Source organism: Salmo salar, chromosome ssa11 (genome assembly GCF_905237065.1).
Source record: "Salmo salar chromosome ssa11, Ssal_v3.1, whole genome shotgun sequence".
In the NCBI taxonomy this organism is placed as follows: domain Eukaryota; kingdom Metazoa; phylum Chordata; class Actinopteri; order Salmoniformes; family Salmonidae; genus Salmo; species Salmo salar.
This window is the reverse complement of record NC_059452.1, coordinates 74,495,978-74,523,893: the sequence shown is the minus strand read 5'-3', so window position 1 is coordinate 74,523,893 and position 27,916 is coordinate 74,495,978. Positions and strand designations below refer to the sequence as shown.

At 42.0% G+C, this 27,916-nt stretch overlaps 1 protein-coding gene across 3 annotated transcripts in view; it reads left to right on the top strand.

The window, feature by feature from the left end:
- The window catches only part of LOC106563138 (netrin receptor UNC5D), a 339,367-nt gene that overhangs the window by 209,953 nt on the left and 101,498 nt on the right, over window positions 1-27,916 (top strand). For all 3 annotated transcript variants that reach the window (XM_014128394.2, XM_014128393.2, XM_014128391.2), the window contains exon 2: window positions 19,291-19,497. In XM_014128394.2, coding sequence (XP_013983869.1) covers window positions 19,291-19,497 — 207 coding nt within the window. The remainder of the gene's footprint in view (window positions 1-19,290; window positions 19,498-27,916) is intronic.

Sequence of the window (27,916 nt, the reverse complement as noted above, 5' to 3'; positions counted from 1 at the left end):
AGTAATGTAATATCAGAATATATGATCTCTCCATCTGTCTGTGTGTGTCACCCTCGCGGCTACAGCCGCTTAGACACATACCTTTCTATCCCCAGGCCCAAATGTCACACCTACAGCAGGAGATTAAGAGATTGTCTGAGGCTTAAGTTCAGCTTTAAGGCATCATGAAAAAGTTGGACACGTTCAAAGCCCCATCTTTCATGTGAAAGGCCTCTTCCTAATATACAGGCAGGAGATATAAAAGGTGTTAACTGCCACTGTCTATTGGCCTGATTCGTCCTGCAGCTCTACATTCTCCACTTTCTTCTTCTGCCTAACAGGCAAACGTTGGACATGATGGGCCAGTGTCTTAGTAAAATACAGTAGCTACGCGGCTCTGAGACCACTGTCCGTGGGGGATGCACAGCCCGACCGCGCACCTCCCCAAAAATTCCTAACCAGCACAGTTCTGCATACGCATCTTCTATTCATCTGGATAGGGTGATGGAGAAATTTCTGGAGCCTGCCTGAGAATTGAAAAAGTATGAAAGCCAACGATCCAATATTCTCAAACTGATATGCGTACCCGTACACGCTTTTGGACTCCAATAAGCGTTTTACACCCACCAGCCGACAGCATATTACACACAACCATCCCCAAATAAGCACCGAAAGCAAAAAGTTGAATTTACTCATTCACTTTTCCAACTCCCCATTTTCCCCATCTATGGGTTAGGAAAAAAGCTCCTCTGAGATCCTTGTGAATTTCCTGACATATTGGATGCGAGAGATGGATGCAAATGAGTGTGGTTTGAGGGATTTATTTAGGTGCATTGTTCAGCAGGATGTTAATGTGAGTCTATGAGAGGGGAGCTTCAGGAGTCGGGGCTGATGGGATGGAGATGGGAGGCTCTTTGTCAGTTTGACATCCAGGTAACCCACTTTTACTTTGCCGCTTCTTACACTTTGATTGCGAGAAGAGCTGAGGGAAGCACTATCTCCCTACCTGTCAAGCTGAGGCTGGATGAGGCTGGCATGCTGTCACCTAGGTGGATACACAAACCCTATGAAGATGCGCACACACACACACACACTCTGAAGTTTTGGGATGGAAAGATACACAACCTCTATGAAGTATGTAGGACACACACACCACCTGTGACATTTTAGAGAACACACACACGCTATGTCCATTTTGGGATGGGGCGATTGTTCTGGCAATTCTCACATAGAAACTTAATTGTGAGGGAGGATGTTTGACATGCTTTTTACATATATATCACAAACTATTTATTTTGAACCTATAGGGTTCTATTTCACATTTGTCAAAAATGAGTTAATCATATATAATTGATCTTTAGATGTTTCTTCATATGTTTGTGAAGTTACATTTTAATTGAAAGAAATTAAGTTATATATGCATAAGCACATTTTAACTTTTCTATCTGCAATCCAATCACAAGCCTGGACAAATACAGACAGACCAATCAGAACACATGTCTTTGCCATCTCCCTCTAAGTATAGTCTAGGCTCGCCTAGCCAGCAATAATGGCATGCAAGCAAAAAAACAACACTGTCAGAAATCCTAAAATATGAGTATCTCAAAAGTAGCCCTGTTGTTTAATTTTAAGACATATAATTTGGAACAATATACCATACAAGTACATAACATTTCCAGAGAGGGCTCTCTGCTAATTCTGAAGTTCTGATACATTTTATGAGCACCACCAACACAGTGAAAGGTAAATTGATTCAAAGGGAACTCCCACTGCTGGTGATTTGCTGAATGTGCAATCCTAAAGGAGGGCTGTGATTGGTTAATGACCTACAACCTCAATTTATATTTATAAAATGGGTCATATCATTAAAAGTACAAGAGCCCATTCTGGAAATTTGACGTGTTACAAAAGTATATATATTTTTTAATGTATTTTTATTTCACCTTTATTTAACCAGGTAGGCTAGTTTACAACTGCGACCTGGCCAAAATAAAGCAAAGCAGTGTGACACAAACAACAATACAGAGCTGCACATGGAATAAACATACAGTCAATAATACAAGAGAAAAAGTATATATACAGTGTATGCAAATGAGGTAGGATAAGGGAGGTAAGGCAATAAATAGGCCATAGTGGAGAAATAATTACAATATAGCAACTAAACACTGGAGTGATAGAAGATGAGTGTGCAAGTTGAGATACTGGGGTGCAAAGGACAAAATAAATAACAGTATGGGGATGAGGTAGTTGGATGGGCTATTTACAGATGGGCTATGTACAGGTGCAGTGATCTGTGAGCTGCTCTGACAGCTGGTGCTTAAAGTTAGTGAGGGAGATGTGAGTCTCCAGCTTCAGTGATTTTTGCAGTTCGTTCCAGTCATTGGCAGCAGAGAACTGGAAGGAAAGGCGGGCAAAGAAGGAATTGGCTTTGGGGGTGACCAGTGAAATATACCTGCTGGAGCACGTGCTACGGGTGGGTGCTGCTACGGTGACCAGTGAGCTGAGATAAGGCGGGACTTTACCTAGCAAAGACTTATAGATGACCTGGAGCCAGTGGGTTTAGCGATGAATATGAAGTGAGGACCAGCCAACGAGAGCATGCAAGTCGCAATGGTGGGTAGTATATGGGGCTTTGGTGACAAGACGGATGGCACTGTGATAGACTGCATCCAATTTGCTGATTAGAGTGTTGGAGGCTATTTTGTAAATGACGTCGCCAAAGTCACGGATCAGTAGGATAGTCAGTTTTACGAGTGTAAGTTTGGCAGCATGAGTGAAGGAGGCTTTGTTGCGAAATAGCAAGCCGATTCTAGATTTAATTTTGGGTTGGAGATACTTAATGTGAGTCTGGAAGGAGAGTTTACAGTCTAACCAGACACCTAGGTATTTGTAGTTTTCTACACATTCTAAGTCAGAACCGTCCAGAGTAGTGATGCTGGACGGGCGGGCAGGGATCTGTTGAAGAGCATGCATTTAGTTTTACTTGCATTTAAGAGCAGTTGGAGGCCACGGAAGGAGAGTTGTATGGCATTGAAGCTCGTCTGGAGGTTAGTTAACAATGTCCAAAGAAGGGCCAGAAGTATACAGAATGGTGTCGTCTGCGTAGAGGTGGATCAGAGAATCACCAGCAGCAAGAGCGACATCATTGATGTATACAGAGAGGCACCCCCATAGAGACTGCCAGAGGTCCGGACAACAGGCCCTCCGATTTGACACACTGAACTCTGAGAAGTAGTTGGTGAACCAGGCAAGGCAGTCATTTGAGAAACCAAGGCTGTTGAGTCTGCCGATAAGAATGTGGTGATTGACAGAGTTGAAAGCCTTGGCCAGGTCGATGAATACAGTTGCACAGCATTGTCTCTTATCGGTGGTGGTTATGATATTGTTTAGGACCTTGAGCGTGGCGGAGGTGCACCAATGACCAGCTCGGAAACCAGATTGCATAGCGGAGGAGGTACGGTGGGATTCGAAATGGTCGGTGATCTGTTTATTAACTTGGCTTTAGAAGACCTTAGAAAGGCAGGGTAGGATAGATATAGGTCTGAAGCAGTTTGGGTCTAGAGTGTCTCCCCTTTTGAAGAGGGGGATGTCCGCGGGCGGCAGCTTTCCAAACTTTGGGGTTCTCAGACGATACGAAAGAGAGGTTAAACAGGCTAGTAATAGGGGTTGCAACAATTTCGGCAGATCATTTTAGAAAGAGAGGGTTGTCCAGATAGTCTAGCCCGGCTGATTTGTAGGGGTCCAGATTTTGCAGCTCTTTCAGAACATCAGCTATCTGGATTTGGAGGAAGGAGAAATGGGGGAGTCTTGGGCAAGTTGCTGTGGGGGGTGTAGGGTGGTTGACCGGGGAAGGGGTAGCCAGGTGGAAAGCATGGCCAGCCGTAGAAAAATGCTTATTGAAATTCTCAATTATCACGGATTTATCGGTGGTGACAGTGTTTCCTATCCTCAGTGCAGTGGGCAGCTGGGAGGAGGTGCTCTTATTCTCCATGGACTTTACAATGTCCCAGAACTTTTGGGAGTTTGTGCTACAGGATGCAAATCTCTGTTTGAAAAAGCTGAAAAGGTAAGTTATCCAAACGCTATGTCTAAAAATAAGGAAAATCTATTATTTATGTTGAATAAATGAATGTAACTTATTTGTTTCAGAATCTAGACATGCTTCATATTTGAGAGCACACTATAAGGAGTATATTGACACCAAGATGTTGTCTGTATCATGTACGGTTCACCAGTGGTGGAAAAAGTACCCAATTTTCATACTTGAGTAAAAGTAAAGGTATCTTAGTAGAAAATGACTAAGAAAGTGATAGTAACCCAGTAAAATAGTACTTGAGTAAAAGTCTAAAAGTATTTGGTTTCAAATACACTTAAGTATCAAAAGTAAACGTACTTTTCCAGTCCTGCTAAGCATTCAAAATATAATAACTACTTTTGGGTGTCAGTGAAAATCTATGGAGTAAAAAGTACATTTTTTTCTTTAGGTAGGTAGTGAAGTAAAAGTAAAAGTTGTCAAATATCAACCGTAAAGTACAGATACTAAAAAAAAATTAAAAAAAACATAAGTAGTACTTTCAAGTACTTTACACCACTGTGGCTCGCTGATCATAAGGGCCTTCCAAGAGGCAATTTTCTTTGTGATAAATAAATAATTAAAAGCAGGTCAAACATCCTTCCTCCCAATGAAGTTTCTATGTAAGACTCTGTTCCCATGGAGTTTATCATTTGAATGCCAGGCACACCGGCTTGTGTGTGTCAAGAACTGCAACGCTGCTGGGTTTTTCACACTCAAAACTTTCCTGTGTGTATCAAAAACATTCCACCACCTAAAGGACATCCAGCCTATGTCAGGCCAGTGGTCAAAACGGCTCATTGATGAAAGAGGACAAAGGAGGCTGACACGAATTGTGCAGAGCAACAGACAGACTACAGTTAGTCAACTGACCTTCCAGTACAACATTGGTGCCCAAAGAACCATAAAAGAATCCACAACTCGTCGTACCTTGACACGAATGGTGTATGGCAGCCGATGACCTTACAGAGTTCCACTTCTTTCAGCAAAAAAAAACAAGAAAATGCGGTTGCAGTGAGCTAAGGAACAAAAACACTGGACACTGGAGAATTGAAACAACATTGCCTGGTCTGATAAATCCCGGATCCTGCTGTTTCACGCTGATGGGAGGACTAGTGTTGTCACGGTTGTCGTCTGGTATGGAGGACCAAAACGCAGCAGGAATGTGGATGCTCATCTTGATATTTATTTGAAATCAAAGTGAACAACAAAACAGTCTTGTAAGGCTCACACAGGCAAAACAAGAAACAATCTCCCACAAACACTAAACCAAACAATTACCCATATATAGGACTCTCAATCAGAGGCAACCAGAAACACCTGCCTCCAATTGAGAGTCCAGCACCCAAACCTAAACATAGAAAACCTAAACTAGACAACATGCAGAAATACAACCTAGAACAACTAACCTAGAACATACACCCAAAACCCAGGAACACATAAATCAAACACCCCTCTCTAACACACACAAAACCCCCACCATACAAAACAAACATCCCTCTGCCACGTCCTGACCAAAATACTAAACAACTACTCGCTCTACTGGTCAGGACGTGACAAATGTATGGAGAATACCACATGAGTACATGCATCCATCATGCCATGTGTCAACATTGCAGGATGGTGGTGGTGTGATGGTGTGTGGTGTGTTTTCATGGATTGGGCCCCTTTATTAATAGCGGAGCAACATTTGAATGCCACAGTATATCAGGTGCATCCCTTCATGGCAGCAGTGTATCCATTTATGAATAGATTTTTTCAGCAGGATAATGCCCCATGCCATAAGGCTAGGATTGTCCATGAACGGTTCCATGAATATTACAGTGAATTTAGCTTACTGCACTGGCCTGCCCAATCACCAGATCTCAATCCAATTGAGCATCTGTGGGATGAGATGGAACAAGCTATTCAGAGTAGAGGTCCACTGCCAGCCAACTTGACACAACTGTGGGAAGCATTGGAGTCAACATGTGACAGCATCCCGGTGGAATGCTTTCGACACCTAGTAGAGTTCATGCCCCAATGAATTGAGGCTGTTCTGAGGGCAAAAGGGGGTGAAACTCAATATTAGGAAGGTGTTCCTAATAGGTTGTACACTCAGTGTATATTTGCATTCTAATCTAGAATTCAGGGCATGTATTCTGATTTAGAACACAGGCCATACTTTCTGATCTAGAACTCAGGCCATATCTACATTCTGAACTAGAATTGTGAGGTGTTGGACTATCCATATTTTACACGCTTGATTTAACACGAGGACATACTGTATCCCCTTCCATAGCAGTCCGCAGCAAACATCTGCATTGTTTCCCAGCTGTGTGTTTCAGTGTGTGCTCTGTTGCTGCTCTGTAGCCTGTCACGTACCACAGCAGCACACCTCGGGCACTACATCATCTGTGTTGATGTGTTTGGAAATTGTTGTGGAAATGGTATTGTAGGCAATACGCTGCCCCAGCCAGTGCCTCTGCAGGACTTTGATGGCAATCACGACTCCATGGCGCCCTCTCCATCTTCCATTGTGTTGCTGAAAATCCCCCAGTCGGAGATGGATCCAGGAATCTCATCTCCTACACCCCTCCTCTCTTCCAGTCCTCCTCCTCCTCCACTCCTCCCTGATGCAATACACTGCCCTACCTGTCAATCATTCACCAGAGAACTGGCCTCCTGCTCCTGATGCAGCGCGCATGTGTGTCCGTGTGTATGCGTGCGTCCGTGCGTGCGCATAAGTGTGGACAGTATGTATTTCCCCCATCGGGGATGCCTTGTTGACTATTGACAAGCTGTGTTTCTCTATGTGTTTACAGAGACACATGGCCTGTGTAAGTAGCTGTGTGCACAGATAAAGGCAGATTTGACAGCTAATAAAAAATGGCATGATGTGTTCTTGTCCGTAAGATGAGACGAGGAAGAGACACAGAGAAAGTTAATGGGCTTTCTGTGCCTTATTGCTCAACCCTGTTCTCAAATGTCAACACGGTCATGTGTTAGTAATTAACAAATTATTTTTCCGCTTTCCTACTTAATTAGCAAACAAAGAATTCATTAGAAAATGTGTTTGTTCATTTATGACTAAGCAGCCGGCTCCCGGCGGCATTAATACTGTATGTTGTGCAAAGTGTAATAATATGCTATCTGATTGGCTCGAGCAAGAGGAAATTTAGTATTTTTTTCTGTTTCATCAATTTTCTTCAAGCTCTGGTTGTACTCAGGCCCAGTTAGTGGTTAGGAGAGAGAGTGGAGTAATTCAGCCGTATATGACTCTGGGAAGGTAATAAAAGGATAGTTGAGTTTGTCTTCTGAAACAATGACCCTGAAAATTACATTTTTATCATGCTATATGCCGTGTTTTATCTCTTTCTCGCTTTCTCTCCCTTTTTCCCCTCCCACTCCTCTTTCTCTCCTTTGTTTTACTATCTTTCCTTCTCTACATCCATCTCACTCTCTCCCTTCTCCCTCTCATTCTCTCGCTCACTTTCTCAGTCTGTCTCCCTCACTTACTCACTTAGTTTCCTCACTCACTGTCTTTCTCTTTCGCTCTCTCACTCTCTTTTTCTCTCTCTGCTCTTGTTCCTGAGTCAAAATGTACATTTGGGCCTCCTGAGTGACGCAGTGGTCTAAGGCACTGCATCGCTGTGTCACTAGAGATTCTGGGTTCGAGTCCAGGCTCTGTCGCAGCCGGCCGCGACCGGGAGACCCATGGGGCGGTGCACAATTGGCCCAGTGTTGTCCGGGTTAGGGGAGGGTTTGGCCCGCAGGGATGTCCTTGTCCCATCGTGCACTAGCAACTCCTGTGACGGGCCGGGCGCAGTGCACGCTGACACGGTTGCCAGTTGTACAGTGTTTCCGCCGACAAATTGGTGCGGCTGGCTTCCGGTTTAAGTGGGCATTGTGTCAAGAAGCAGTGTGGCTTGGTTGGGTTGGGTTGTGTTTCGGAGTTGCAGCGATGAGACAAGATTGTAACTACCAATTGGATACCATGAAATTGGGGAGAAAACAAAGAAATAAATATATAAAAAATATTCTGCAGGACTTATATATTAGGCTTTGTGAGAGGTTATAGACCTACAGTCAGTGTCCAGATTTGAGTTACTATTCTATTTAACCCATCTAAACAGTACAGTTTCCTTGACATGCCATATTTAAAGTCCCCGTCTTGTGGCTGTCAAAATTGTATAGCGCCTCACAATCATCACAAATAGCACTGCTATCATCCACTTTTACCACTTCACCAAATCTTTCCCACATATTAGGCCAGCTGTTCTGGCCCTCCCTTCTCTTTATTTTCAACTCTCCATTTTGCAGCTTTTCTCTTATTGAATTTAACACTGACAGTGTCCTTTTTGCCTCAATGGATCAACGTTAACTTTTTCTGCCCAAGTTTCCAACATTTTTGGGTGATTGGCATGTATTTATCGTGCGTAAAATTAGGCCCTAAATCTTAGGCTTATGCACTAATGCCAGATAAAAATAATGAAAGTAAAACCACAATGTAGCCTATAGATATGAATTGCACAAGAATTATAGGCAACATACATGGATTTTTGCCACCTACCCGCCCTTCATCCACGCAATATTTCATGACCCTAAACCCACCCGCGGATATAACTGTGGGGACTGCGGGTTATGAGTCAACCCGCGCACCACTAACACACACACACACACACACACACACACACACACACACACACACACACACACACACACACACACACACACACACACACACACACACACACACACACACAAACAGAGAGCCTGTTTTCTGTGTCTGTGTCTGCAGTCGGCTCTTTCTGTGTGAACAGCATGTCTATGACTCCCTCAAGGCATTCCCAAATTAACTCAGTCAGTTCAGGACTCCCACCGTCCCTACCTTTTTCTCTCCTTTAAAATGTTCATTAACCCCATGTACAGTGCATTTGGAAAGTATTCACAGCCTTTGACTTTTTCCACATTTTCAGAAATACCTTAAGTTTTCAGACCCTTTTATATGAGACTCGAAATTGAGCTCAGATGCATCCTGTTTCCATTGATCATCCTTGAGATGTTTCTACAACTTGATTGGAGTCCACCTGTGGTAAATTCAATTGATTAGACATTATTTGGAAAGACACACACCTATCTATATAAGGTCCCACAGTTGACAGTGCATGTCAGAGCAAAAACCAAGCCATGAGGCGAAGGAATTGTCTGTAGAGCTCTGAGACAGGATTGTATCGAGGCACAGATCTGGGGAAGGGTACCAGAGCAATCGGGGGAGAAGGGCCTTGGTCAGGGAGGTGACCAAGAATCCGATGCTCACTCTGACAGAGCTCCAGAGTTAATCTGTGGAGATGGGAGAACCTTCCAGAACGACAACCATCTCTGCTGCGCTCTACCAATCAGGCCTTTATGATAGAGTGGCCAGACAGAAGCCTCTCCTCAGTAAAACTCCACTTGGAGTTTGCCAAAAGTCACCTAAAGACTCTCAGACCATGAGAAACAACATTCTCTGTGTATCTGATATAATATATTGATTTATGGTGTTATCTAGTTTATTCTGCTTGGTCACCTTTATTTGGACAATCCGTGCTGTTCTCTGATAGACCATTCTTTGTGTAGGTCCTTCCGGGTTGTTGCTGTGACACGTGCACTGCATCAGCAGATTGTGTCTGCTCCAGAATGCGTGTGTGTGTGTGATAGAGCCATCGCTCACCCCCATGGCAGTGACATCTTGTTTTCCTCTCACGCTGTGTGTGATGTATCTGTGGCCCCTTTGCGTTTTTGCCGGGGTGGCCCTTCGGTCATAGATCACCGTGGAAACGCTGCGTAGCGACGGGCGTGGCAGTCTCCCCTGACAGCGGCGGAGTGGATTGAGTGTGTGTGTGTGTGTGTGTTGGCTTTCTCAGCCCTCTGGTCTCACACAAACACAGACACACATACACACTGACCACATGATTCACAGACACACACACACACACACACACACACACACACACACACACACACACACACACACACACACACACACACACACACACACACACACACACACACACACACTGACCACATGATTCGGATGACACACACATACGTACTGACCACATGATTCAGAGACACACACACACACACACACACACACACACACACACACACACACACACACACACACACACACACACACACACACACACACACGCACACACACTAACCACATGATTCGGATGACCCTTGTTAATGGCTGTCAGTATGGCAGACTGGAGAGCCATGACATCAGCCACCTCTCCCTCTATCAGACACCATCAGACGCTGGCCCTAACCACAGATATATAGTCAGATTACTTATTTTTACTAGGTGAAGTTCTAGCTAGCAAATGACAGGAGAATAGCAGCTGTAAATTGGTTGTTTATCCACGTCTGATTACTGAGTCCTGAGGTCTATTAAAAAACAAGTCCTCACAAGGATAGTAAAACGAGTACAATATGTGACTTTTTGCCAGTCCCCACAAGGAAAAGGGCTATTTTAGGCTTAGTGGTTAGGCTGAGGGTAATAATTAGGGTTAGGGTTAGAATTAGGGTTAGGAGTTAGGGTTAAGCTTAGGTATAGGTTAAGGGATAGGTTTATGGGTTAAGGATTTTGAATGGGAATAAATGATTTGTCCCCACAAGGAAAACAAACGTGTGTGCGTGCGTGCGTATGCCCTTCCATGTGCGCATCCACACCGGCAGTCATAAGTCATGACCGCAGTAAAATTCCACATGACTGTTGATTCATGGTAATCTCCTTTGATGCACCCTGGACATGCTTTGGTAGTAGCCAACTTGCTAACTACCATCAGGTCCTAATAGCCTGGTACTCAGGGCTCTATTGTCCTTCTAACCACTTATCGAGAATCACATCAAACACTTATCATCAAAACAGTATCATGATTTTATAACTCACCTCACTGTGACTGATCAATTTGAATAAAGAAAAGTGGAAAACATGGTCCTTGTGGATGTTGTATCAAAGCCTAACACATTGAAATGGACAGAGCTTTCTAAAATGCTGACCACAAAATAAATGTACACGTACATGTTATTCAATCATTGCACTCACACTGCTCACGTGTGCCAACGAGCGTCAGCGTTGCCAAGTGCTAAAATAGAACGCGGTGCAAGTCCTGCCTCTCCCATCTCCTCATTGGTTTATAGAAGCATATGCCCAAGTGCCATCTTCTCATTGTGTGCCATCTTCTCATTGTGTGCCATCTTCTCATTGTCTGTCGGTCAGCTGTGGTAATACACCTTGTTTTGAAAGTTAGATAAAAATCGCCATATAAAGTCCAAAGAAGAAAAAGACGGGAAGGAGGAAAGACCGTTTTATGTGTGGATTAATTGTCGGAGTAGAGGACCTTAAAATGACAACTCAACGTTTATATCCCAAGACAAATTAGCTAGCAACAGCAAGCTAGCTAAATAGGAGAAATTAGCCAGCAACTGCAAGCTAGCTAGCTAAATTGCCATAAATGTTTAATGCTTTTCGACCTGTCCCCAAATTAATATAATTAGTTCAGAGTTTGTTTTGATATTTCAACCTGTGTGTCGTGATCGCGTTTGGTGTGGGGGGACAAAATCAATTTCCGCACGATGGCGTCCGGTTTGGGTATGGTGTAAGGTGATGATTAATTCAAAACACATACACATAATAGAGCTTATGCAAAAGCATTGGCCTATGTACAATATGAGCCCAAAAAAAAACGTAATTATGCATGGCAGAAAAACATACAAGAAAACTGTTTAAAGATATCTTTGGTACATAATTGGTCTAGCCTATACTCCAAAATTAAGCAAATTCTAGTAATCGCCTTTGAGTGTGGACTGTATTATTATGCATTCTGGATGGACTGGTTACCTTATGCTTCGCTCCAAACTTTTTATCCATGAGTCTGGGAGAGAAGGTATAGGCCTAGGCGATGCTTTTGGTTAATTGATTGTGCAGGGCGGCTTACAGAGCTAGCCTACAATTATAGTGAATTTGTATTTGATTTAGAATATCCTAGAAATAGGGACTTTTTTATATTTTCATAATTAATAGGCTGACACATTACTTTTAGCTACAGAATATCTCCACACAGTGCGTTTCCATCTCCTCCTCTTTCTCCTTTACTTTCTCGAGCGCTCAGAGAGAGGGGTTGTCAACAGTTTAATGAAAGATCTATCGATGTTCCCAAACAGGTTTCACTTGGTTTCACAAATTAAGCAATGGTTAGCTGCGGGAACCGGGTTGGAGAGCTTGTGGCATACAGCGTTTAAGCGGAGTATCACCTGTTGCGCTGCATGCTCCTCAAACTCTGGTTGATGCATGGAGTGAAATAACCAGAGTAGCCTACCTGGCACGATTGAAAAACGAACTGGCCGGCAAGCTGCCGGAATTCACTATTCCAGTGCATACGGATGATATGTGTTTTTTCCCATGCCTCTGTTCCTGCCCATTTGATAATGAGACATTCTAAATTTAAACTAATTTTACATTTGAGTAAAGACAAGATTAAATTGAGAATAGTCTGATGGGTGAAAATATGATCACTTGTTGAAAGAACAGCTTGTGCAGCCTGGGGCAAGGAAGAGAGCACAAGCTTCTTTTGCAACTTTCTCAAATCATCAATAGCCTTTAGTCGCATCATGCAGCCCATACATATGTAGGATCTTAATTTGAGCCAGGTTGCTACAGCAGGAAAATAATCCTGCAGCAAGAGGAAATGTGAATTATGTGGATTATAATTAATGGAATTTTTTTGTAAGGGTTGATACATTTTCCGTTAGAGCAAATGAAGTCTGACATTTTTAAGTAGAAATTAAACTTTAGAAGCATTTTCAAACCTTGAATACACTACAAGTTTGCATTTCCTGCTGTGAAGGAAAATGCTCAGCAACAAAAGAGTGATCAAATGTAAATCCTAGATCTGTATAGGTTTTGATTTCTAAGACATTCTAAGGTTTGTATCATTCACAACTAAAGTTGACAAATAACTCTAAATCAAGCATGTAGGACCTGTTTCAAATGATCACTTTCCTGCTCACTTCATATGCGCACTTGCTCCGGAATGGAAAAAAATATCCTTTCTATTTATTCAGCTAAGTTCAATTAAAAGAATATAACAAATAATGACACGGGACTTAAAAGCATATCTTGTCTGCTAAATGATCAAGCCTGGAGCCTATGGCATGGAGCATAGCCAGATAGGCTAACATACAGTACAAATAAATAATTGTTTTATTGTGATGGTGTATATTACATTTATTCATTAGACTTTTTTAAATGTAGATGTTCCAAAGGTGCACATCAGCGGCTTGTATGCGGCTTGTATGAGTGGAGGCCTAGAGATTCTACAAGGGATTATGTTTATTAATGGTCAATTACCATGAGACCTGCAGTCTTTTGCATGACAATAACTGGCTGACATAATGTCATGACCGCCACAGCCCTACAATATGTGTGTGTATGTCTCTCTGTCAGTGTGTGGGTGTGTGCTGGCGTCGTAAGGTTTTGTCGCTATCCAAACACAATTAATGCATGTCACCTCTCCACGCACCAACAAGTTGGAGTGCTTCAGGCAAGAGGAGATAGCTAGCCCAGGGGCTAGTCATTCTAGTCATTTCTAAATGAAAAGGATGTCTCTTTTGTTCAGTTCCACGAACCAGAGAGAGAGAGAGAGCGTAGTGGTGTGGGTAGGAGAGAGGTAGCTGCCAGTGAGAGCTGTAATTTTCACAGACAGAAATCGCACACACAGACACAGTCAGAATATCAAACACGCACACACACACACACACACACATACACACACACACACGTTAGAAAATCAAATATACACACACGCTTGACATTAACTTTTTTAGTTGGACTGATATTTTACTTGTCCGAAAGTTCAAGTCGTGTGTGTGTGTGTGTGTGTGTGTGTGTGTGTGTGTGTGTGTGTGTGTGTGTGTGTGAGTGTGTGTGTGTGTGTGTGTGTGTGTGTGTGTGTGTGTGTGTGTGTGTGTGTGTGTGTGTGTGTGTGTGTGTGTGTGTGTGTGTGTGTCCACAATGTGCCAAAATAGGTGACAGAAAAGTGTTGTATGATGCAAGGAGCCACTTCACAAAATAACATTCCTTGTTATTATTGATAATGGGAGGCTGCTGGTCTCTGATCCCATGAATTATACAGTATCTGCTGACTTTGTGGCCTTGAGCAAGGCAAATAACCCCTTCCACAAAGTAAAATACTGCACTGATAGGCTACTGCATGAAACACATGTGGTCGGTCAACCCTCCATCTGGAGAGCTACTGGGTGTGCAGGCTTTTGATCCAACCCTGCTCAAACACACCAGAGTCAGCTTATCAAGGCCCTGTTGAGCAGCTGATTTTTTTACAATGTGGTGTGTTCGAGCAGGGCTGTAGCAAAAGCCTGCACACCAGTTGCACTCCTGGACTCTCCTGGAGGATGGTTGGCCACCATGCAACATTACAATTACAACCAAAATAATTCCCTCATTCAATGAACCAGGGATCAAATTGCTAAGGTGGGCGAGGTAGCTAACTAAGTTTATCTACACTGAACAAAAATATAAACGCAACATGTAAATTGTTGGTCCCATGTTTCATGAGCTGAAATAAAAGATCCCAGAAATTGTCCATATGCACAAAAAGCTTATTTCTCTCATATTTTGTGCACAAATTTGTTTACATCCCTATTATTGAGAATTACACCTTTCCAAGATAGTCCATCCACCTGACAGGTGTGGCATATCAAGAAGCTGATTAAACAGCATAACCATTACACAGGTGCACTTAAATGTGCAGTATTGTCACAGATGTCTCAAGTTTTGACGGAGTGCGCAATTGGCATGCTGACTGTAGGAATGTCCATGAGAGCTGTTGCCAGAGAATTGAATGTTAATTTCGCTACCATAAGCCACCTCCAACATAATTTTAGAGAATTTGGCAGTACGTCCAACCGGCGACAAACCGCAGACCATGTGTATGGCGCGTGTGGGCGAGCGGGTTGCTGATGTCAACGTTGTGAACAGAGTGCCCCATGGTGGAGGTGGGGTTGTGGTATGGGCAGGCATAAGCTACGGACAACGAACGCAATTGTGTTTTATCGATGGAAATTTGAATGTACAGAGATACTGTGATGAGATCCTGAGGCCCGTTGTCGTGCCATTCATCTGCCGCCATCACCCCATGTTTCAGCATAATAGTGCACGGCCCCATGTCTCAAGAATCTGAACACAAATCCGGGAAGCTGAAATTGTCCTACTTCTTCCATGGCCTGCATACTCACCAGACATGTCACCCATTGAGCATGTTTGGGATGCTCTGGCTTGACGTGTATGACAGCGTGTTCCAGTTCCCGCCAATATCCAGCAACTTCACACAGCCACGGAAGAGGAGTGGGACAACATTCCACAGGCCACAAACAGCTGGATCAACACTATCTAAAGGAGATGTGTCGTGCTGCGTGAGGCAAATGGTGGTCACACCAGATACGGACTGATTTTTTGATCTACGCCCTTACATTTTTTTTAAGGTATCAGTGATTTACAGATGCATATCTGTATTCCCAGTCATGTGAAATCCATAGATTACGGCCTAATTTATCTATTTCAATTGACTGATTTCCTTAACCTCTTGGGGCTAGGTGGGACGCTAGCGTGCCACCCGTGGTGCACTCCATCAACAGCAGGTGCATTTCAAGAGCGGCAAATTTGAATCCAAATAAATGTCAAAATTCACATTTTTCAAAAATACAACTATGTTACACCATTTGAAAGATAAACATCTCCTTAATCTAACCACGTTTTACGATTTCAAAAAGGTTTTACGGTGAAAGCATAAATTTAGAGTATGTTAGGACAGTACATTTACAAGAGTTGTGTGTAATGTTTTGTCAAGTCAAAGACAGGGTCACCAAAACCATAAAACCAGCTAAAATGATACACTAACCTTTTACAATCTCCATCAGAGACAATGCATGCATTTTTAGTTCTATCAAGTTCATATTTATATACAAAAACAGCGTTTTACTATGGCATTGATGTTGAGGAAATCGTTTCCCTCCAATAACCGGCAGTCAAGTCAGCGTCACAAATTAAATAATTAAAATTAGAAAACATTGGTAAAATATTATATTGTCATTTAAAGAATTATAGATTTACATCTTTTGAACGCAATCAACTTGCCAGATTTAAAAATAACCTTACTGGGAAATCACACTTTGCAATAATCTGAGCACTGTGCCCAGAAAAATACGCGTTGCGATACAGACTAGACGTCATGTTGGGGAGATCTAAAATCGAAAATACTATGTAAATAATCCATTACCTTTGATTCTCTTCATCAGATGTCACTTCCAGGTATCACAGGTCCATAACGAATGTAGTTTTGTTCAAAAAAGCTCATCATTTATGTCCAAAAATCTCCGTCTCGTTAGCACATGATGTAAGCCAGCCGGACTTCTCGTCATGAACGAGGGGAAAAAATATATTTCCGTTCGTTCAAACATGTCAAACGTTGTATAGCATAAATCATTAGGGCCTTTTTAACCAGAACATGAATAATATTCAAGGTGGACGAATGCATAGTCTTTTATAACGTATTGGAACGAGGGTACCCAACATGAAGTAGCGCGCCAGGTGTCTAATGGGACATCACCGTTCCATGGCTCTTGTTCGGTCAGATCTCCCTCCAGAAGACTCAAAACACTTTGTAAAGGCTGGTGACATCTAGTGGAAGCAATAGGAAGTGCCAAAATATTCCTAAACCCCTGTGTTTTTCAATGGGATAGGTTTAAAGTCAATACAACACATCAGGTATCCACTTCCTGTCAGAAAATGTCTCAGGGTTTTGCCTGCCAAATGAGTTCTGTTATACTCACAGACACCATTCAAACAGTTTTGGAAACTTTAGAGTGTTTTCTATCCATATATAATAAGTATATGCATATTCTAGTTACTGGGTAGGATTAGTAACCAGATTAAATCGGGTACATTTTTTTTATCCAGACGTGCAAATGCTGCCCCCTAGACCCAACAGGTTAAATGAATTGTGACAAAAAAATGTACAAATATCCAGTGTTCAGTGGAGATATTGACAGCATAGGAGTTACTTGTCAATTAGGCTATTCTAATGATATTTGTTTACTTTACATAGCCAGTATTTTATATATATATATATATATATATATATATATATATATATATATATATATATTTATTTATTTATTTTTTTAACCTTTATTTCACTTTGAACCATTGAGTAGAGGAGAATCCTAGCCAATTTTGAGCGCTAGAGAGGTTTTACATCCGGAGTATGCAGCATTGGTTTCATCCACTGTGTACCCATATCAACTGCGTGTCGGCCAACTGAGGTTATACACAAATACCGGTGGGAAGTTATTTTAGGACATTGGACATGGAAAGGAAATGAATACATGCTAATAGCTAAATAGTTAACTAGCGAGATAACTAGCGAGATAACCAGCAAAACTACACTATGTTTTGAACTGGCTCTCTAGTTAGTCTGTTGTACATCATTATTTTACCTGCTGCTCAAACGTTTCTCTCTCGCTCTCGCCTTCTCTCGCTCTCTCCTCTGGCAATGGCCCACTGGCACACACAGACTTTTCCAGGATTTTCATTGCTGTCCAAAAATAAGCTATAACTGGGCAAATATCTCAGTAACTAGCAATGAATATCAACAAATGTGCAGATGCGGTTCGCTTTAATCTCAAAAATGCATCTTGCGACTGCATGATTGAAAGACCGCTCGTGTCTGTCAATGCAGGCCTACAATAATTATACTCCGATGTGCTCTGCAGAGATTGGGAGGACAGTGTGAAACGCATTGCATCCAGAGGCCACTGATCCAATTATGATCGAAGTAGCCTAATTTTCTGACATTGTATATTCTTCTTGTCCCGGGCAAGCCGGAAAAGCGTTAATGTCGAGCCCTGCACACACACATACTCAAACACACACACACACACAGCCAGAACATAGCAGACACATTTATTAATCTATCCCCTTCAATCGGTAGTCTTCCTCCTGCAGGAGAGCTTCTGTAGTGAGGTAGAGGGATTAGATGCTGGACAGAGACTTGGTTAGCTATAATCCTGGAGATGGAGTTGGAGAATGCATCCCCGCTACCTATAAAAAAACACACACACACAGGGGACGTTCAGCTCTCCAAACCTCTCGATCACATACACACACATACACTCACACATTTATACATATTCACACACACTCACATTCACACACACTTACAGGTGTTTTCACATTTAGAAAACCCTCACACATACACACGCACACAAACCTCCCTAAATCTCCCTAAACCCCCTCAGACGACACACAGGCGAGGTTCCAGGACGAAAGCTGAGGGATTTAGTTTGAGTGTAATTACACCTGATAGGCTTCACATCCTTCATAACAAGCACCGGCTGGGACACACACACACACACACACACACACACAACTGATTACTGTGTGAGTCAGACAGAAGAAATATGGTAGTTAATTATTGTTGCCAAATCACTCCCTGAAATGAGCGGATTGTGAAGGGCTTGGCTTTTGAAAGATCAAAGAGTGTCAATGAAGTGTAGCCTGTCGTCATATTGAGGTGGTTAAGCAGCGTCTATTGTGGGAGTGTTTTCTACGGGAATGTGGGATAGCCTGGGTGTCATCGTCTCTCAGACTCTCCTGATTCTTTATACATTGTTGCAGATGTTTTGTTGTGGATTAAGGTCTGCGGATTAGGTTATCCAAGTAATTGAGTTGCCTGTGGTGCACTTTTGAGATGTTGGGATATTATCGATATTTGTGGAATGTTACTGATACTCTACTTTACCCTACTCTACTCAACTTTACCTTACTCTACTCTGCTCTACAGCAGGCGGCAGGTAGCCTAGTGGTTAGAGCATTGGGCCAGTAACCGAAAAGTTTCTGGTTTGAGTCCCTGAGCTGACAATGTAAAAAAATCTGTTGTTCTGCCCCTGAACAAGGCAATTAACCCACAATTCCCCAGTAGGCCATCATTGTAAATAAGAGTTTGTTCTTAACTGTCCTGCCTAGTTAAATTTAAAAATGTTTATTTTTTTAAAATTTTTTTAAATACTCTACCCTCCTCTAACATTGTCCCGATCCCTTTCCAGGAGTGATGCTCTGCAGCTTGGCCATTCAGTCATTCGACTTTATTCTACTGTGCTCTACTCTAGTTTAATGTTCTGTTCTTTGTCTCCAGGTTCCAGGAGTGATGCTCTGCAGCATGGCACATCAGGGACCCTCCCCCACTTCCTGCAGGAGCCCGATGATGCCTACATCATCAAGAGCAACCCCATCAAGCTCAAATGCCGGGCCCGCCCCGCCCTGCAGATCTTCTTCAAGTGCAATGGGGAGTGGGTCCACCAGAGCCAGCACCAGTCTCAGGAACACACCGACCAGGGCACAGGTGAGACACACACTGACGTGACATAGGAACACACACACACACACACACTCACACGCAAATGCAGGCTCACACCCAAATGCACTCACAAAAACCTGCATGCACAGATATACACACTTTTATGGATGTACACACACATGCTCATGTACTTACATGCACACGCACACACACACACACACACACACACACATTATACAAAAATTCCAATCGCCCCATAGGCTCTCAATTAATTTGGATTGATAAAATTGTGCTCATAACGTAAAGAGTGAAGGCCATTGGAGGTTTAAAGGAAGCCTATTGACTGCCCAAGGCTAGGTCCAACTCGTCAAATACTGTTGCCTTGCCACATTAGCGTACATCTCACACTTGATCCAAACTAATATGACATCATTTGGAGATTTGACTTTGATCTCTTGACTGTGGAGATTATTGTCTTTTTCTGATGCAACTTGAACAAATATAGAATATTGTGTTTTTATTCAACTTGTGGAGAACTAGAGAAAACCCCTGGGCTGTCACTCATGTACTTTCTTTCTTTCTCTCTCTTTCTCTCTTTTTCTGTCTGTCTCCCTCCTTCTCTCTCAGTCTCTATCTCAGCAAACTCTTGAAACTTTAGCTCTATGCTACTCCCCACTGTGACATTATTGTATTATCTTATTATTTTCAAAGTCTTCATAAAGGTCTGACAGACAATAGACTTAGTGGTAAAATGTTCAAAATCAACACTGGGCAAAGTAACGGCGTTGTTCTGTCACACCCTGACCATAGAGAGCCCTTGGATCTCTAAAGTTTCACTGGGGAATTGGGAATGGACGCGAATGGCACAGGCAGGCAGCCAACAACAGGACAAGTGCCTGGAGGACCTAGGAGATTACGGGTCACCGTAAGGGAAAAGGCTCAGCACTCGGGAGGAACAAGGGGAAGGAGAAGGACGGGCAGTCCTTCCCCAGCTCAGCTCTAAATAAATATGTGGAACTCCAATCACACTGCGCCTTGGTCCATCTCTTACAACAACCGTGACATGTTCAGTGTTAAATCCTTTGTCATTAGACAGAGTCAGATCTCTCCTTCATCTGTGTTCTCACTTCTAGATACCAGTCACACACACACTCACACAAATACACACAAATGAAGGTCACTGTCATCGACTTTTGTTTGTGTATTCTATTTGTAAGTCTAACAGCGTTGATTCTTTACTTTAGATACACACACAATACATACACACATGCATTCACACATGCGCACTCACACAATCAGTGAATCAACACAGGACATTATCTTCCACACAGTTACAATCGAGCTCCTGCCGTCTCTTTATTGTCTGTTGTCTGCTTTTTGCCGAGTTACCTCCCCATCTGGCTCCTTATCAGGATTCATATGTCTGATGTGTGCGTGTGTGTATGTGCTTGCATGTATGCGTACCTACCCGCGTCTGTGTGTGTGTGTGAGCCTTAACAGTCCACCTGTGCCATGCAGAGGGCAATAAAACAGCAGCCTGGCTGGCTGCATCAGAGGCTTGGTTAATAGACAGAGCTGAGTGTGATGGTCTGGAGGCCTGGTTGAGAGAAACATGGGACTGTAAACACTTGGATGTGTCTGAGCGGATATTTGCATACAACGCACTGTGAAAGTGTAGACAGAAAAATAAAAAATAAACAAGAAATTAATTAATATCAGAATGAGCAATATCACAACGGGCAATGTCAGAGTCCTGAATATAAATACTTGGTGTGTATGGACAATATTTAAGTAGGACCAAGGTCCAGTATGTGCAGCAGTAGTAATATAGGATGAGCTATGTCGAGAGTACAGTATATACATATAAAGTGATGAATCAATTAGCTTAATTTCTCAGAGCTCAAATAATATTTCAACAGAACAACATTGCAGGAATGCTACTCTTATCTGTATCTGACTGCAGAAAAGATTTCAGAACAATAAGCATTATGTAAACATTAAGTGACCAATTTTCAATGACTCTATGTACATAGGGCGGCATTCTCTAAGGTGCAGGTTAGAGTACCAAGTGGTAGCCGGCTAGTGACAGTCTCTAAGGTTCAAGGCACCGGGCGGAGACCGGCTAGTGATGGGTTTAGACTGAGGGCCTCGAGCTTATACTGTATGTAAGGAGTAGTAGACGTGCTCCAGATACACATGTACTTAATTTCATATACAGAGCTAGGATATTCTCCGTAATGGGAGTTTCTACATGCATCCAATCCAGACCTCAGAAATCTCCCTAGTACCGTATGAGTCCAGGGAGATGTCTGGGATGAGATGCGTTCGAGACACACACCTGATGCACTTACATATCCAGAAAGGATATGGGTCATCATGCTGACATGCCTTTATACTCAGGCATATTTTTTCAAATGTATGACTTGGATCCGTATTTCTCAAAATATTCATTAAGTTTGACTCAATTGACTCAAATGATGTCCGTTAGCCTATCAGAAGCTTCTAAAACCATGACCTCATGTTCTGGAATTTTCCAAGCTGTTTAAAGGCACAGTCAACTTAAATCACTGGAATTGTGATACAGGGAATTATAAGTGAAGTAATCTGTCTGTAAACAATTGTTGGAAAAATAACTTGTGTCATGCACAAAGTAGATGTCCTAACCTACTTGCCAAAACTATTGTTTGTTAACAAGAAATTTGTGGAGTGGTTGAAAAACAACTTTTAATGACTCCAACCTAAGTGTATGTAAACTTACAACTTCAACTGTATGTATGTATGTATGTATGTATGTATGTATGTATGTATGTATGTATGTATGTATGTATGTATGTATGTATGTATGTATGTATGTATGTATGTATGTATGTATGTATGTATGGAGCATAATGTATTTACAGTTTAATTCACATGTTTTCAAGTACTGGTGACAAATAATGCATTCCGATTATTGCATAGATTGTAATGGACACCTATGATGTGTGTAAAATATTTATTTGAAGGTTGTACTGATTATAATGAGCTAATGCTAAGCTATTTGCCAGCTATGTGTATGTGTGGCACCATGTTTGTTCACATTATACAATGCATTCTGGGTGTCACTTAACCTCTATGGGCTAGGTGGGACGCTTGGTTAACCTGTTATGGCTAGGGGGCAGTATTTTCACGGCTGGATAAAAAACGTACCCGATTTAATCTGGTTACCACTCCTACCCAGTAACTAGAATATGCATATACTTATTACATATGGATAGAAAACACCCTAAAGTTTCTAAAACTGTTTGAATGGTGTCTGTGAGTATAACAGAACTCATTTGGCAGGCAAAAACCTGACAAGGCTTCAGGCAGGAAGTGGCCTGTCTGACAAGGTGTCGTTCTTCTTGTCTCTGTTTATTGAAGAGTGAGGATCTTAGCTGTCCCGTGACACTTCCTACGGCTGCCATAGGGTCTCAGAAGGCGGTAAAAAGCTGAATCGTGGCTTTGCAGGCTCTGGCTGAAAAAAAGTAGCGCGTTTGGGTAGTGGCTGGTTACAGTACTGTGAGACTCAGGCTCGTGCCCGCGTCGACCGAAAGCTTTGTTTACTTTCCTCTGTTTAGCTAAAAGGAGATTCCCGGTCGGAATATTATCGCTTTTTTACGAGAAAAATGGCATAAAAATGGATTTTAAACAGCGGTTGACATGCTTCGAAGTACGGTAATGCAATATTTAGAATTTTTTTGTCACGAATTGCGCCATGCGCGCGACCCTGATTTACGATTTCAGATAGTGTCTGGGACGCACGAACAAAACGCCGCTATTCGGATATAACGATGGATTATTTTGGACCAAACCAACATTTGTTATTGAAGTAGCAGTCCTGGGAGCGCATTCTGACGAAGACAACAAAAGGTAATCAAACTTTTATAATAGTAAACCTGATATTGGTGAGTGCTAAACTTGCCGGGTGTCTAAATAGCTAGCCCGTGATGCCTGGGCTATGTACTTAGAATATTGCAAAATGTGCTTTCACCAAAAAGCTATTTTAAAAACGGACATATCGAGTGCATAGAGGAGTTCTGTATCTATAATTCTTAAAATAATTGTTATGCTTTTTGTGAACGTTTATCGTGAGTAATTTAGTAAATTCTTAGTGAATTCGCCGGAAGTTTGCGGGGGGTATGCTAGTTCTGAACGTCACATGGAAATGTAAAAAGCTGGTTTTTGATATAAATATGAACTTGATTGAACAAAACATGCATGTATTGTATAACATAATGTCCTAGGGTTGTCATCTGATGAAGATCATCAAAGGTTAGTGCTGCATTTAGCTGTCTTCTGGGTTTTTGTGACATTATATGCTAGCTTGAAAAATAGGTGTCTGATTATTTCTGGCTTGGTACTCTGCTGACATAATCTAATGTTTTGCTTTCGTTGTAAAGCCTTTTTGAAATTGGACAGTGTGGTTAGATAAAGGAGAGTCTTATCTTTAAATTGCTGTGAAATAGTCATATGTTTGAAAAATTGAAGTTTTTGTATTTTTGAGGAATTTGTAATTCGCGCCATGCCTATCATTGGATATTGGAGCAGGTGTTCCACTAGCGGAACGTCTAGATGTAAGAGGTTAAACATCCGTCAGACCAAAGATGTTATAATGAGGTGGAATTGTTCACTCATCTTTCGGGTAAACTTCCGGAAGCAAATGAAGGGAGGTGAATGATCGTAGATGACACACCCCCTTCAACATGCATACTATAAACAGACCAAACTTATCTTGTCTCCTCTTATTATTTTTGGTCGATTCCAAAAAACAAACATAGCGGCACACACAAACTAAAGTTGGCTGCCCAGTAATAGTATAAAAAGTTGGGTAGTGCCAGCCCTCCTCTAAACTTGCATCTCTGAAGTAAAAAGCTACTGACTCTGGGTACCTTTTCTCCCCAGATAATATTGTAACAGCCTGATTGATCGACTTAAAAAAAACACTTTGGTAAAAACAATGGTATAGATTGAAATAGATAAAGGAATTTGGGTAAACTGTTCATTTTTACAGCTTTAATCCTTCCTATAAGTGATAGTGGTAAGCTACCCCATCTCTGAAAATCAGTTTTCATTTGCGCAAGACGGGGAGCAAAGTTTGCAGAAAAAAGAGCATGTAATGAACGACTTGCGTATTTGAAACCCGAGCGGCTAAGCTGAAAGGCAAGTCTGTCTGCTGGAGCTGTAGCGCTGCAGGATTGATTGGGAAGCACTCACTTTTCTGGAGATTCAGCTTGTCACTGGAGAAGGAGCCAAAGTTCTCCAGAATAGAAAGGATAGAAGGTAAGCAGGTTACACGGTTATTTACATAGAGTAACAAATCATCTGCATATAATTATAACCCACGTTCAAGTCCTTCCCGTGTTACACCTTGGAAAGAGAAGGAGGCCTGTAACGCTTCTGAAAGGGGCCCAATGGCGACGGCAAATAACAAAGGGGACAGTGGGCAGCCTTGGCATGTCCCACGTTCCAGGGCTAAATAATCAGAATGGGTGTCATTGTTACAGACACTGGCCTGGGGAGATGTATACAAGAGATGGATCCAAGAGCTAAATTTGTCCCCATATCCACATTTTTTAAGAACAGCAAATAGGTACTCCCACTCAATTCTGTTGAATGCCTTCTCTGTGTCTAGGGAGATTACCACCTCAGGGGAGTTGGAGAATTGTTTAGAATAAATAATGTTAAACAGCGTCCGAATGTAATTTTTTTATATAAAGCCGGTTTGTTCCTGTGATATAAGTCATGGTAAGACTACTTCCAGACGCCTCACTATCACCTTCGCCAGCACCTTTACATCCACATTAAGGAGACGTAGGAGCCTAAATGAAGAACAGGAAGTGGGGTCTTTCCCCTTCTTAAGGAGAAGCGCTATTGAAGCCTATGTTAGGGTAGGTGGCAACGAGCCACGTTCAAGTGATTCATTATACAAAGATAAAAGTAAAGGGGCTAACTTGGTCTAGAATTTCTTAAAGAATTCAGTTGGAAACCCATCAGGCTCTGGAGCCTTGCTGCTCTGCATTGACTTGATATACTTAATAACTTCTTCAAGGCTGATGTCACGACTCCTGCCGAGGGTGACTCCTCTCCCGATTCGGGTGGCGCTCGGCGGTCGTCGTCACCGGCCTACTAGCTGCCACCGATCCCTTTTTCCCTTGGTTTTGTCTTGATTGTTTGCACCTGTGTATGATTAGTGTTTAATTTAGTATTTAAGCCCGTTTCCCCACCTGTTCTGTGTGCGGGCTTACTTTCTGTCGTCAACTGTTGTTTATGCAGTGGTACGTGTTATCGGATCCTTGTGTTTGTTGGATCACACATAGTTGTGTTTTCGTGGGTGTACTTTTCTTTTACGGTGCAATTCATTAAAAGCCCGTTAGCAACTACTCCTGTTTCCTGCGCCTGACTCCACACCCACTACTGCAAGCTTGACAGCTGAGAGGAGAATCAAGATCATCTGCAGTTTCAGCCTCAACTGTGGGAGTCTCCAGTTCACCCAAAAATGTTGCCATATTGGCAGTATCTGATGGAAATTCAGAAGTATACAGGGAGGAATAGAAAGATTTGAAGGTGCCATTGATCCCCGTAAGGTCAGAAATCAAGCTATGAGAGGAATCTTTAATTTGGGGAATCAGACGGGTAGCCTGCACTGCGTTTTTATTGGTGTGCGTGCGGACGACTTGCCCTGTCGCCATGTTAATAGTAGGTAACACGTGAATGCAATAGTAACCGTTCTGCGTCTGTAGTGGACAAGGGATTGAATTCATATTGTAAGTTCAAGTGTTGCTTATATAGCTCTGGAGATGGCATCAGGGCATATTGATGGTCTACGTCAAGGATGGCTTTAGTGAGTTCTTCTAGTTTAGCTTTCCAAGTTTTGTTTAAATGAGAAGAATAATAAATAATTTATCCTCGTAAGATAGGCCTTAAGTGATTCCCAGAAGAGAGAATGAGAGGTTGAGCTTGTCTGATTTAAAAAAAGAAAATTATCTATAGAAGTGGAGATAATGTTACAGAAGTCTGCATCAGACAGGAGAAGAGAATTAAATCTCCAACAAAGAGGAGTACGAGTTTGTTCTGATAGGACTATATCGAGGGCTAAAGGTCCATGGTCTGTCACGTCCTGACCATGGTAAGTTGTTATTTTCTATGGTAGAGTAGGTCAGGGCGTGATAGGGGGTGTTTGTCTGTTTTTGTATTTCTATGTTCAGTTTCTAGTTTTGTATTTCTATGTTGGTTTTGTTTGGTATGATCTCCAATTAGAGGCAGCTGGTTGTCGTTGTCTCTAATTGGAGGTCATATTTAAGCTGATGTTTGTCCCACTTGTTTTTGTTGGTGATTATAATTTTGAGTAGTGTGTTTCTCTCTGCGTCACGGTTTGTTGTTTTGATATTTGGTGTATTGCATTACGTTTCACGGATTAATAAAGATGTGGAACTACAAACACGCTGCGCCTTGGTCCGATCCTTTAACCTCTTACATCTAGACGTTCCGCTAGCAGAACACCTGCTCCAATATCCAATGATAGGCGTGGCGCGAATTACAAATTCCTCAAAAATACAAAAACTTCAATTTTTCAAACATATGACTATTTTACAGCATTTTAAAGACAAGACTCTCCTTTATCTAACCACACTGTCCGATTTCAAAAAGGCTTTACAGCGAAAGCAAAACATTAGATTATGTCAGCAGAGTACCCAGCCAGAAATAATCAGACACCCATTTTTCAAGCTAGCATATAATGTCACAAAAAACAAAACCACAGCTAAATGCAGCACTAACCTTTGATGATCTTCATCAGATGACAACCCTAGGACATTATGTTATACAATACATGCATGTTTTCTTCAATCAAGTTCATATTTATATCAAAAACCAGCTTTTTACATTAGCATGTGACGTTCAGAACTAGCATTCCCACCGAACACTTCCGGTGAATTTACTAAATTACTCACGATAAACGTTCACAAAAAACATAACAATTATTTTAAGAATTATAGATACAGAACTCCTCTATGCACTCTCTATGTCCGATTTTAATATAGCTTTTCGGTGAAAGCACATTTTGCAATATTCTCAGTAGATAGCCCGGCATCACGGGCTAGCTATTTAGACACCCAGCAAGTTTAGCCTTCACCAAAGTCAGATTTACTATTAGAAAAGTTTGATTACCTTTGGTGTTCTTCGTCAGAATGCAGTCCCAGGACTGCTACTTCAATAACAAATGTTGGTTTGATTCAAAATAATCCATTGTTATATCCAAATAGCGGCGTTTTGTTCGTGCGTTCAAGACACTATCCGAAGTGTAAATAAGGGTCACGCGCATGATGCATTTCGTGACAAAAAAATTCGAAATATTCCATTACCGTACTTAGAAGCATGTCAACCGCTGTTTAAAATCTATTTTTATGCAATTTTTCTCGTAAAAAAGCGATAATATTCCGACCGGGAG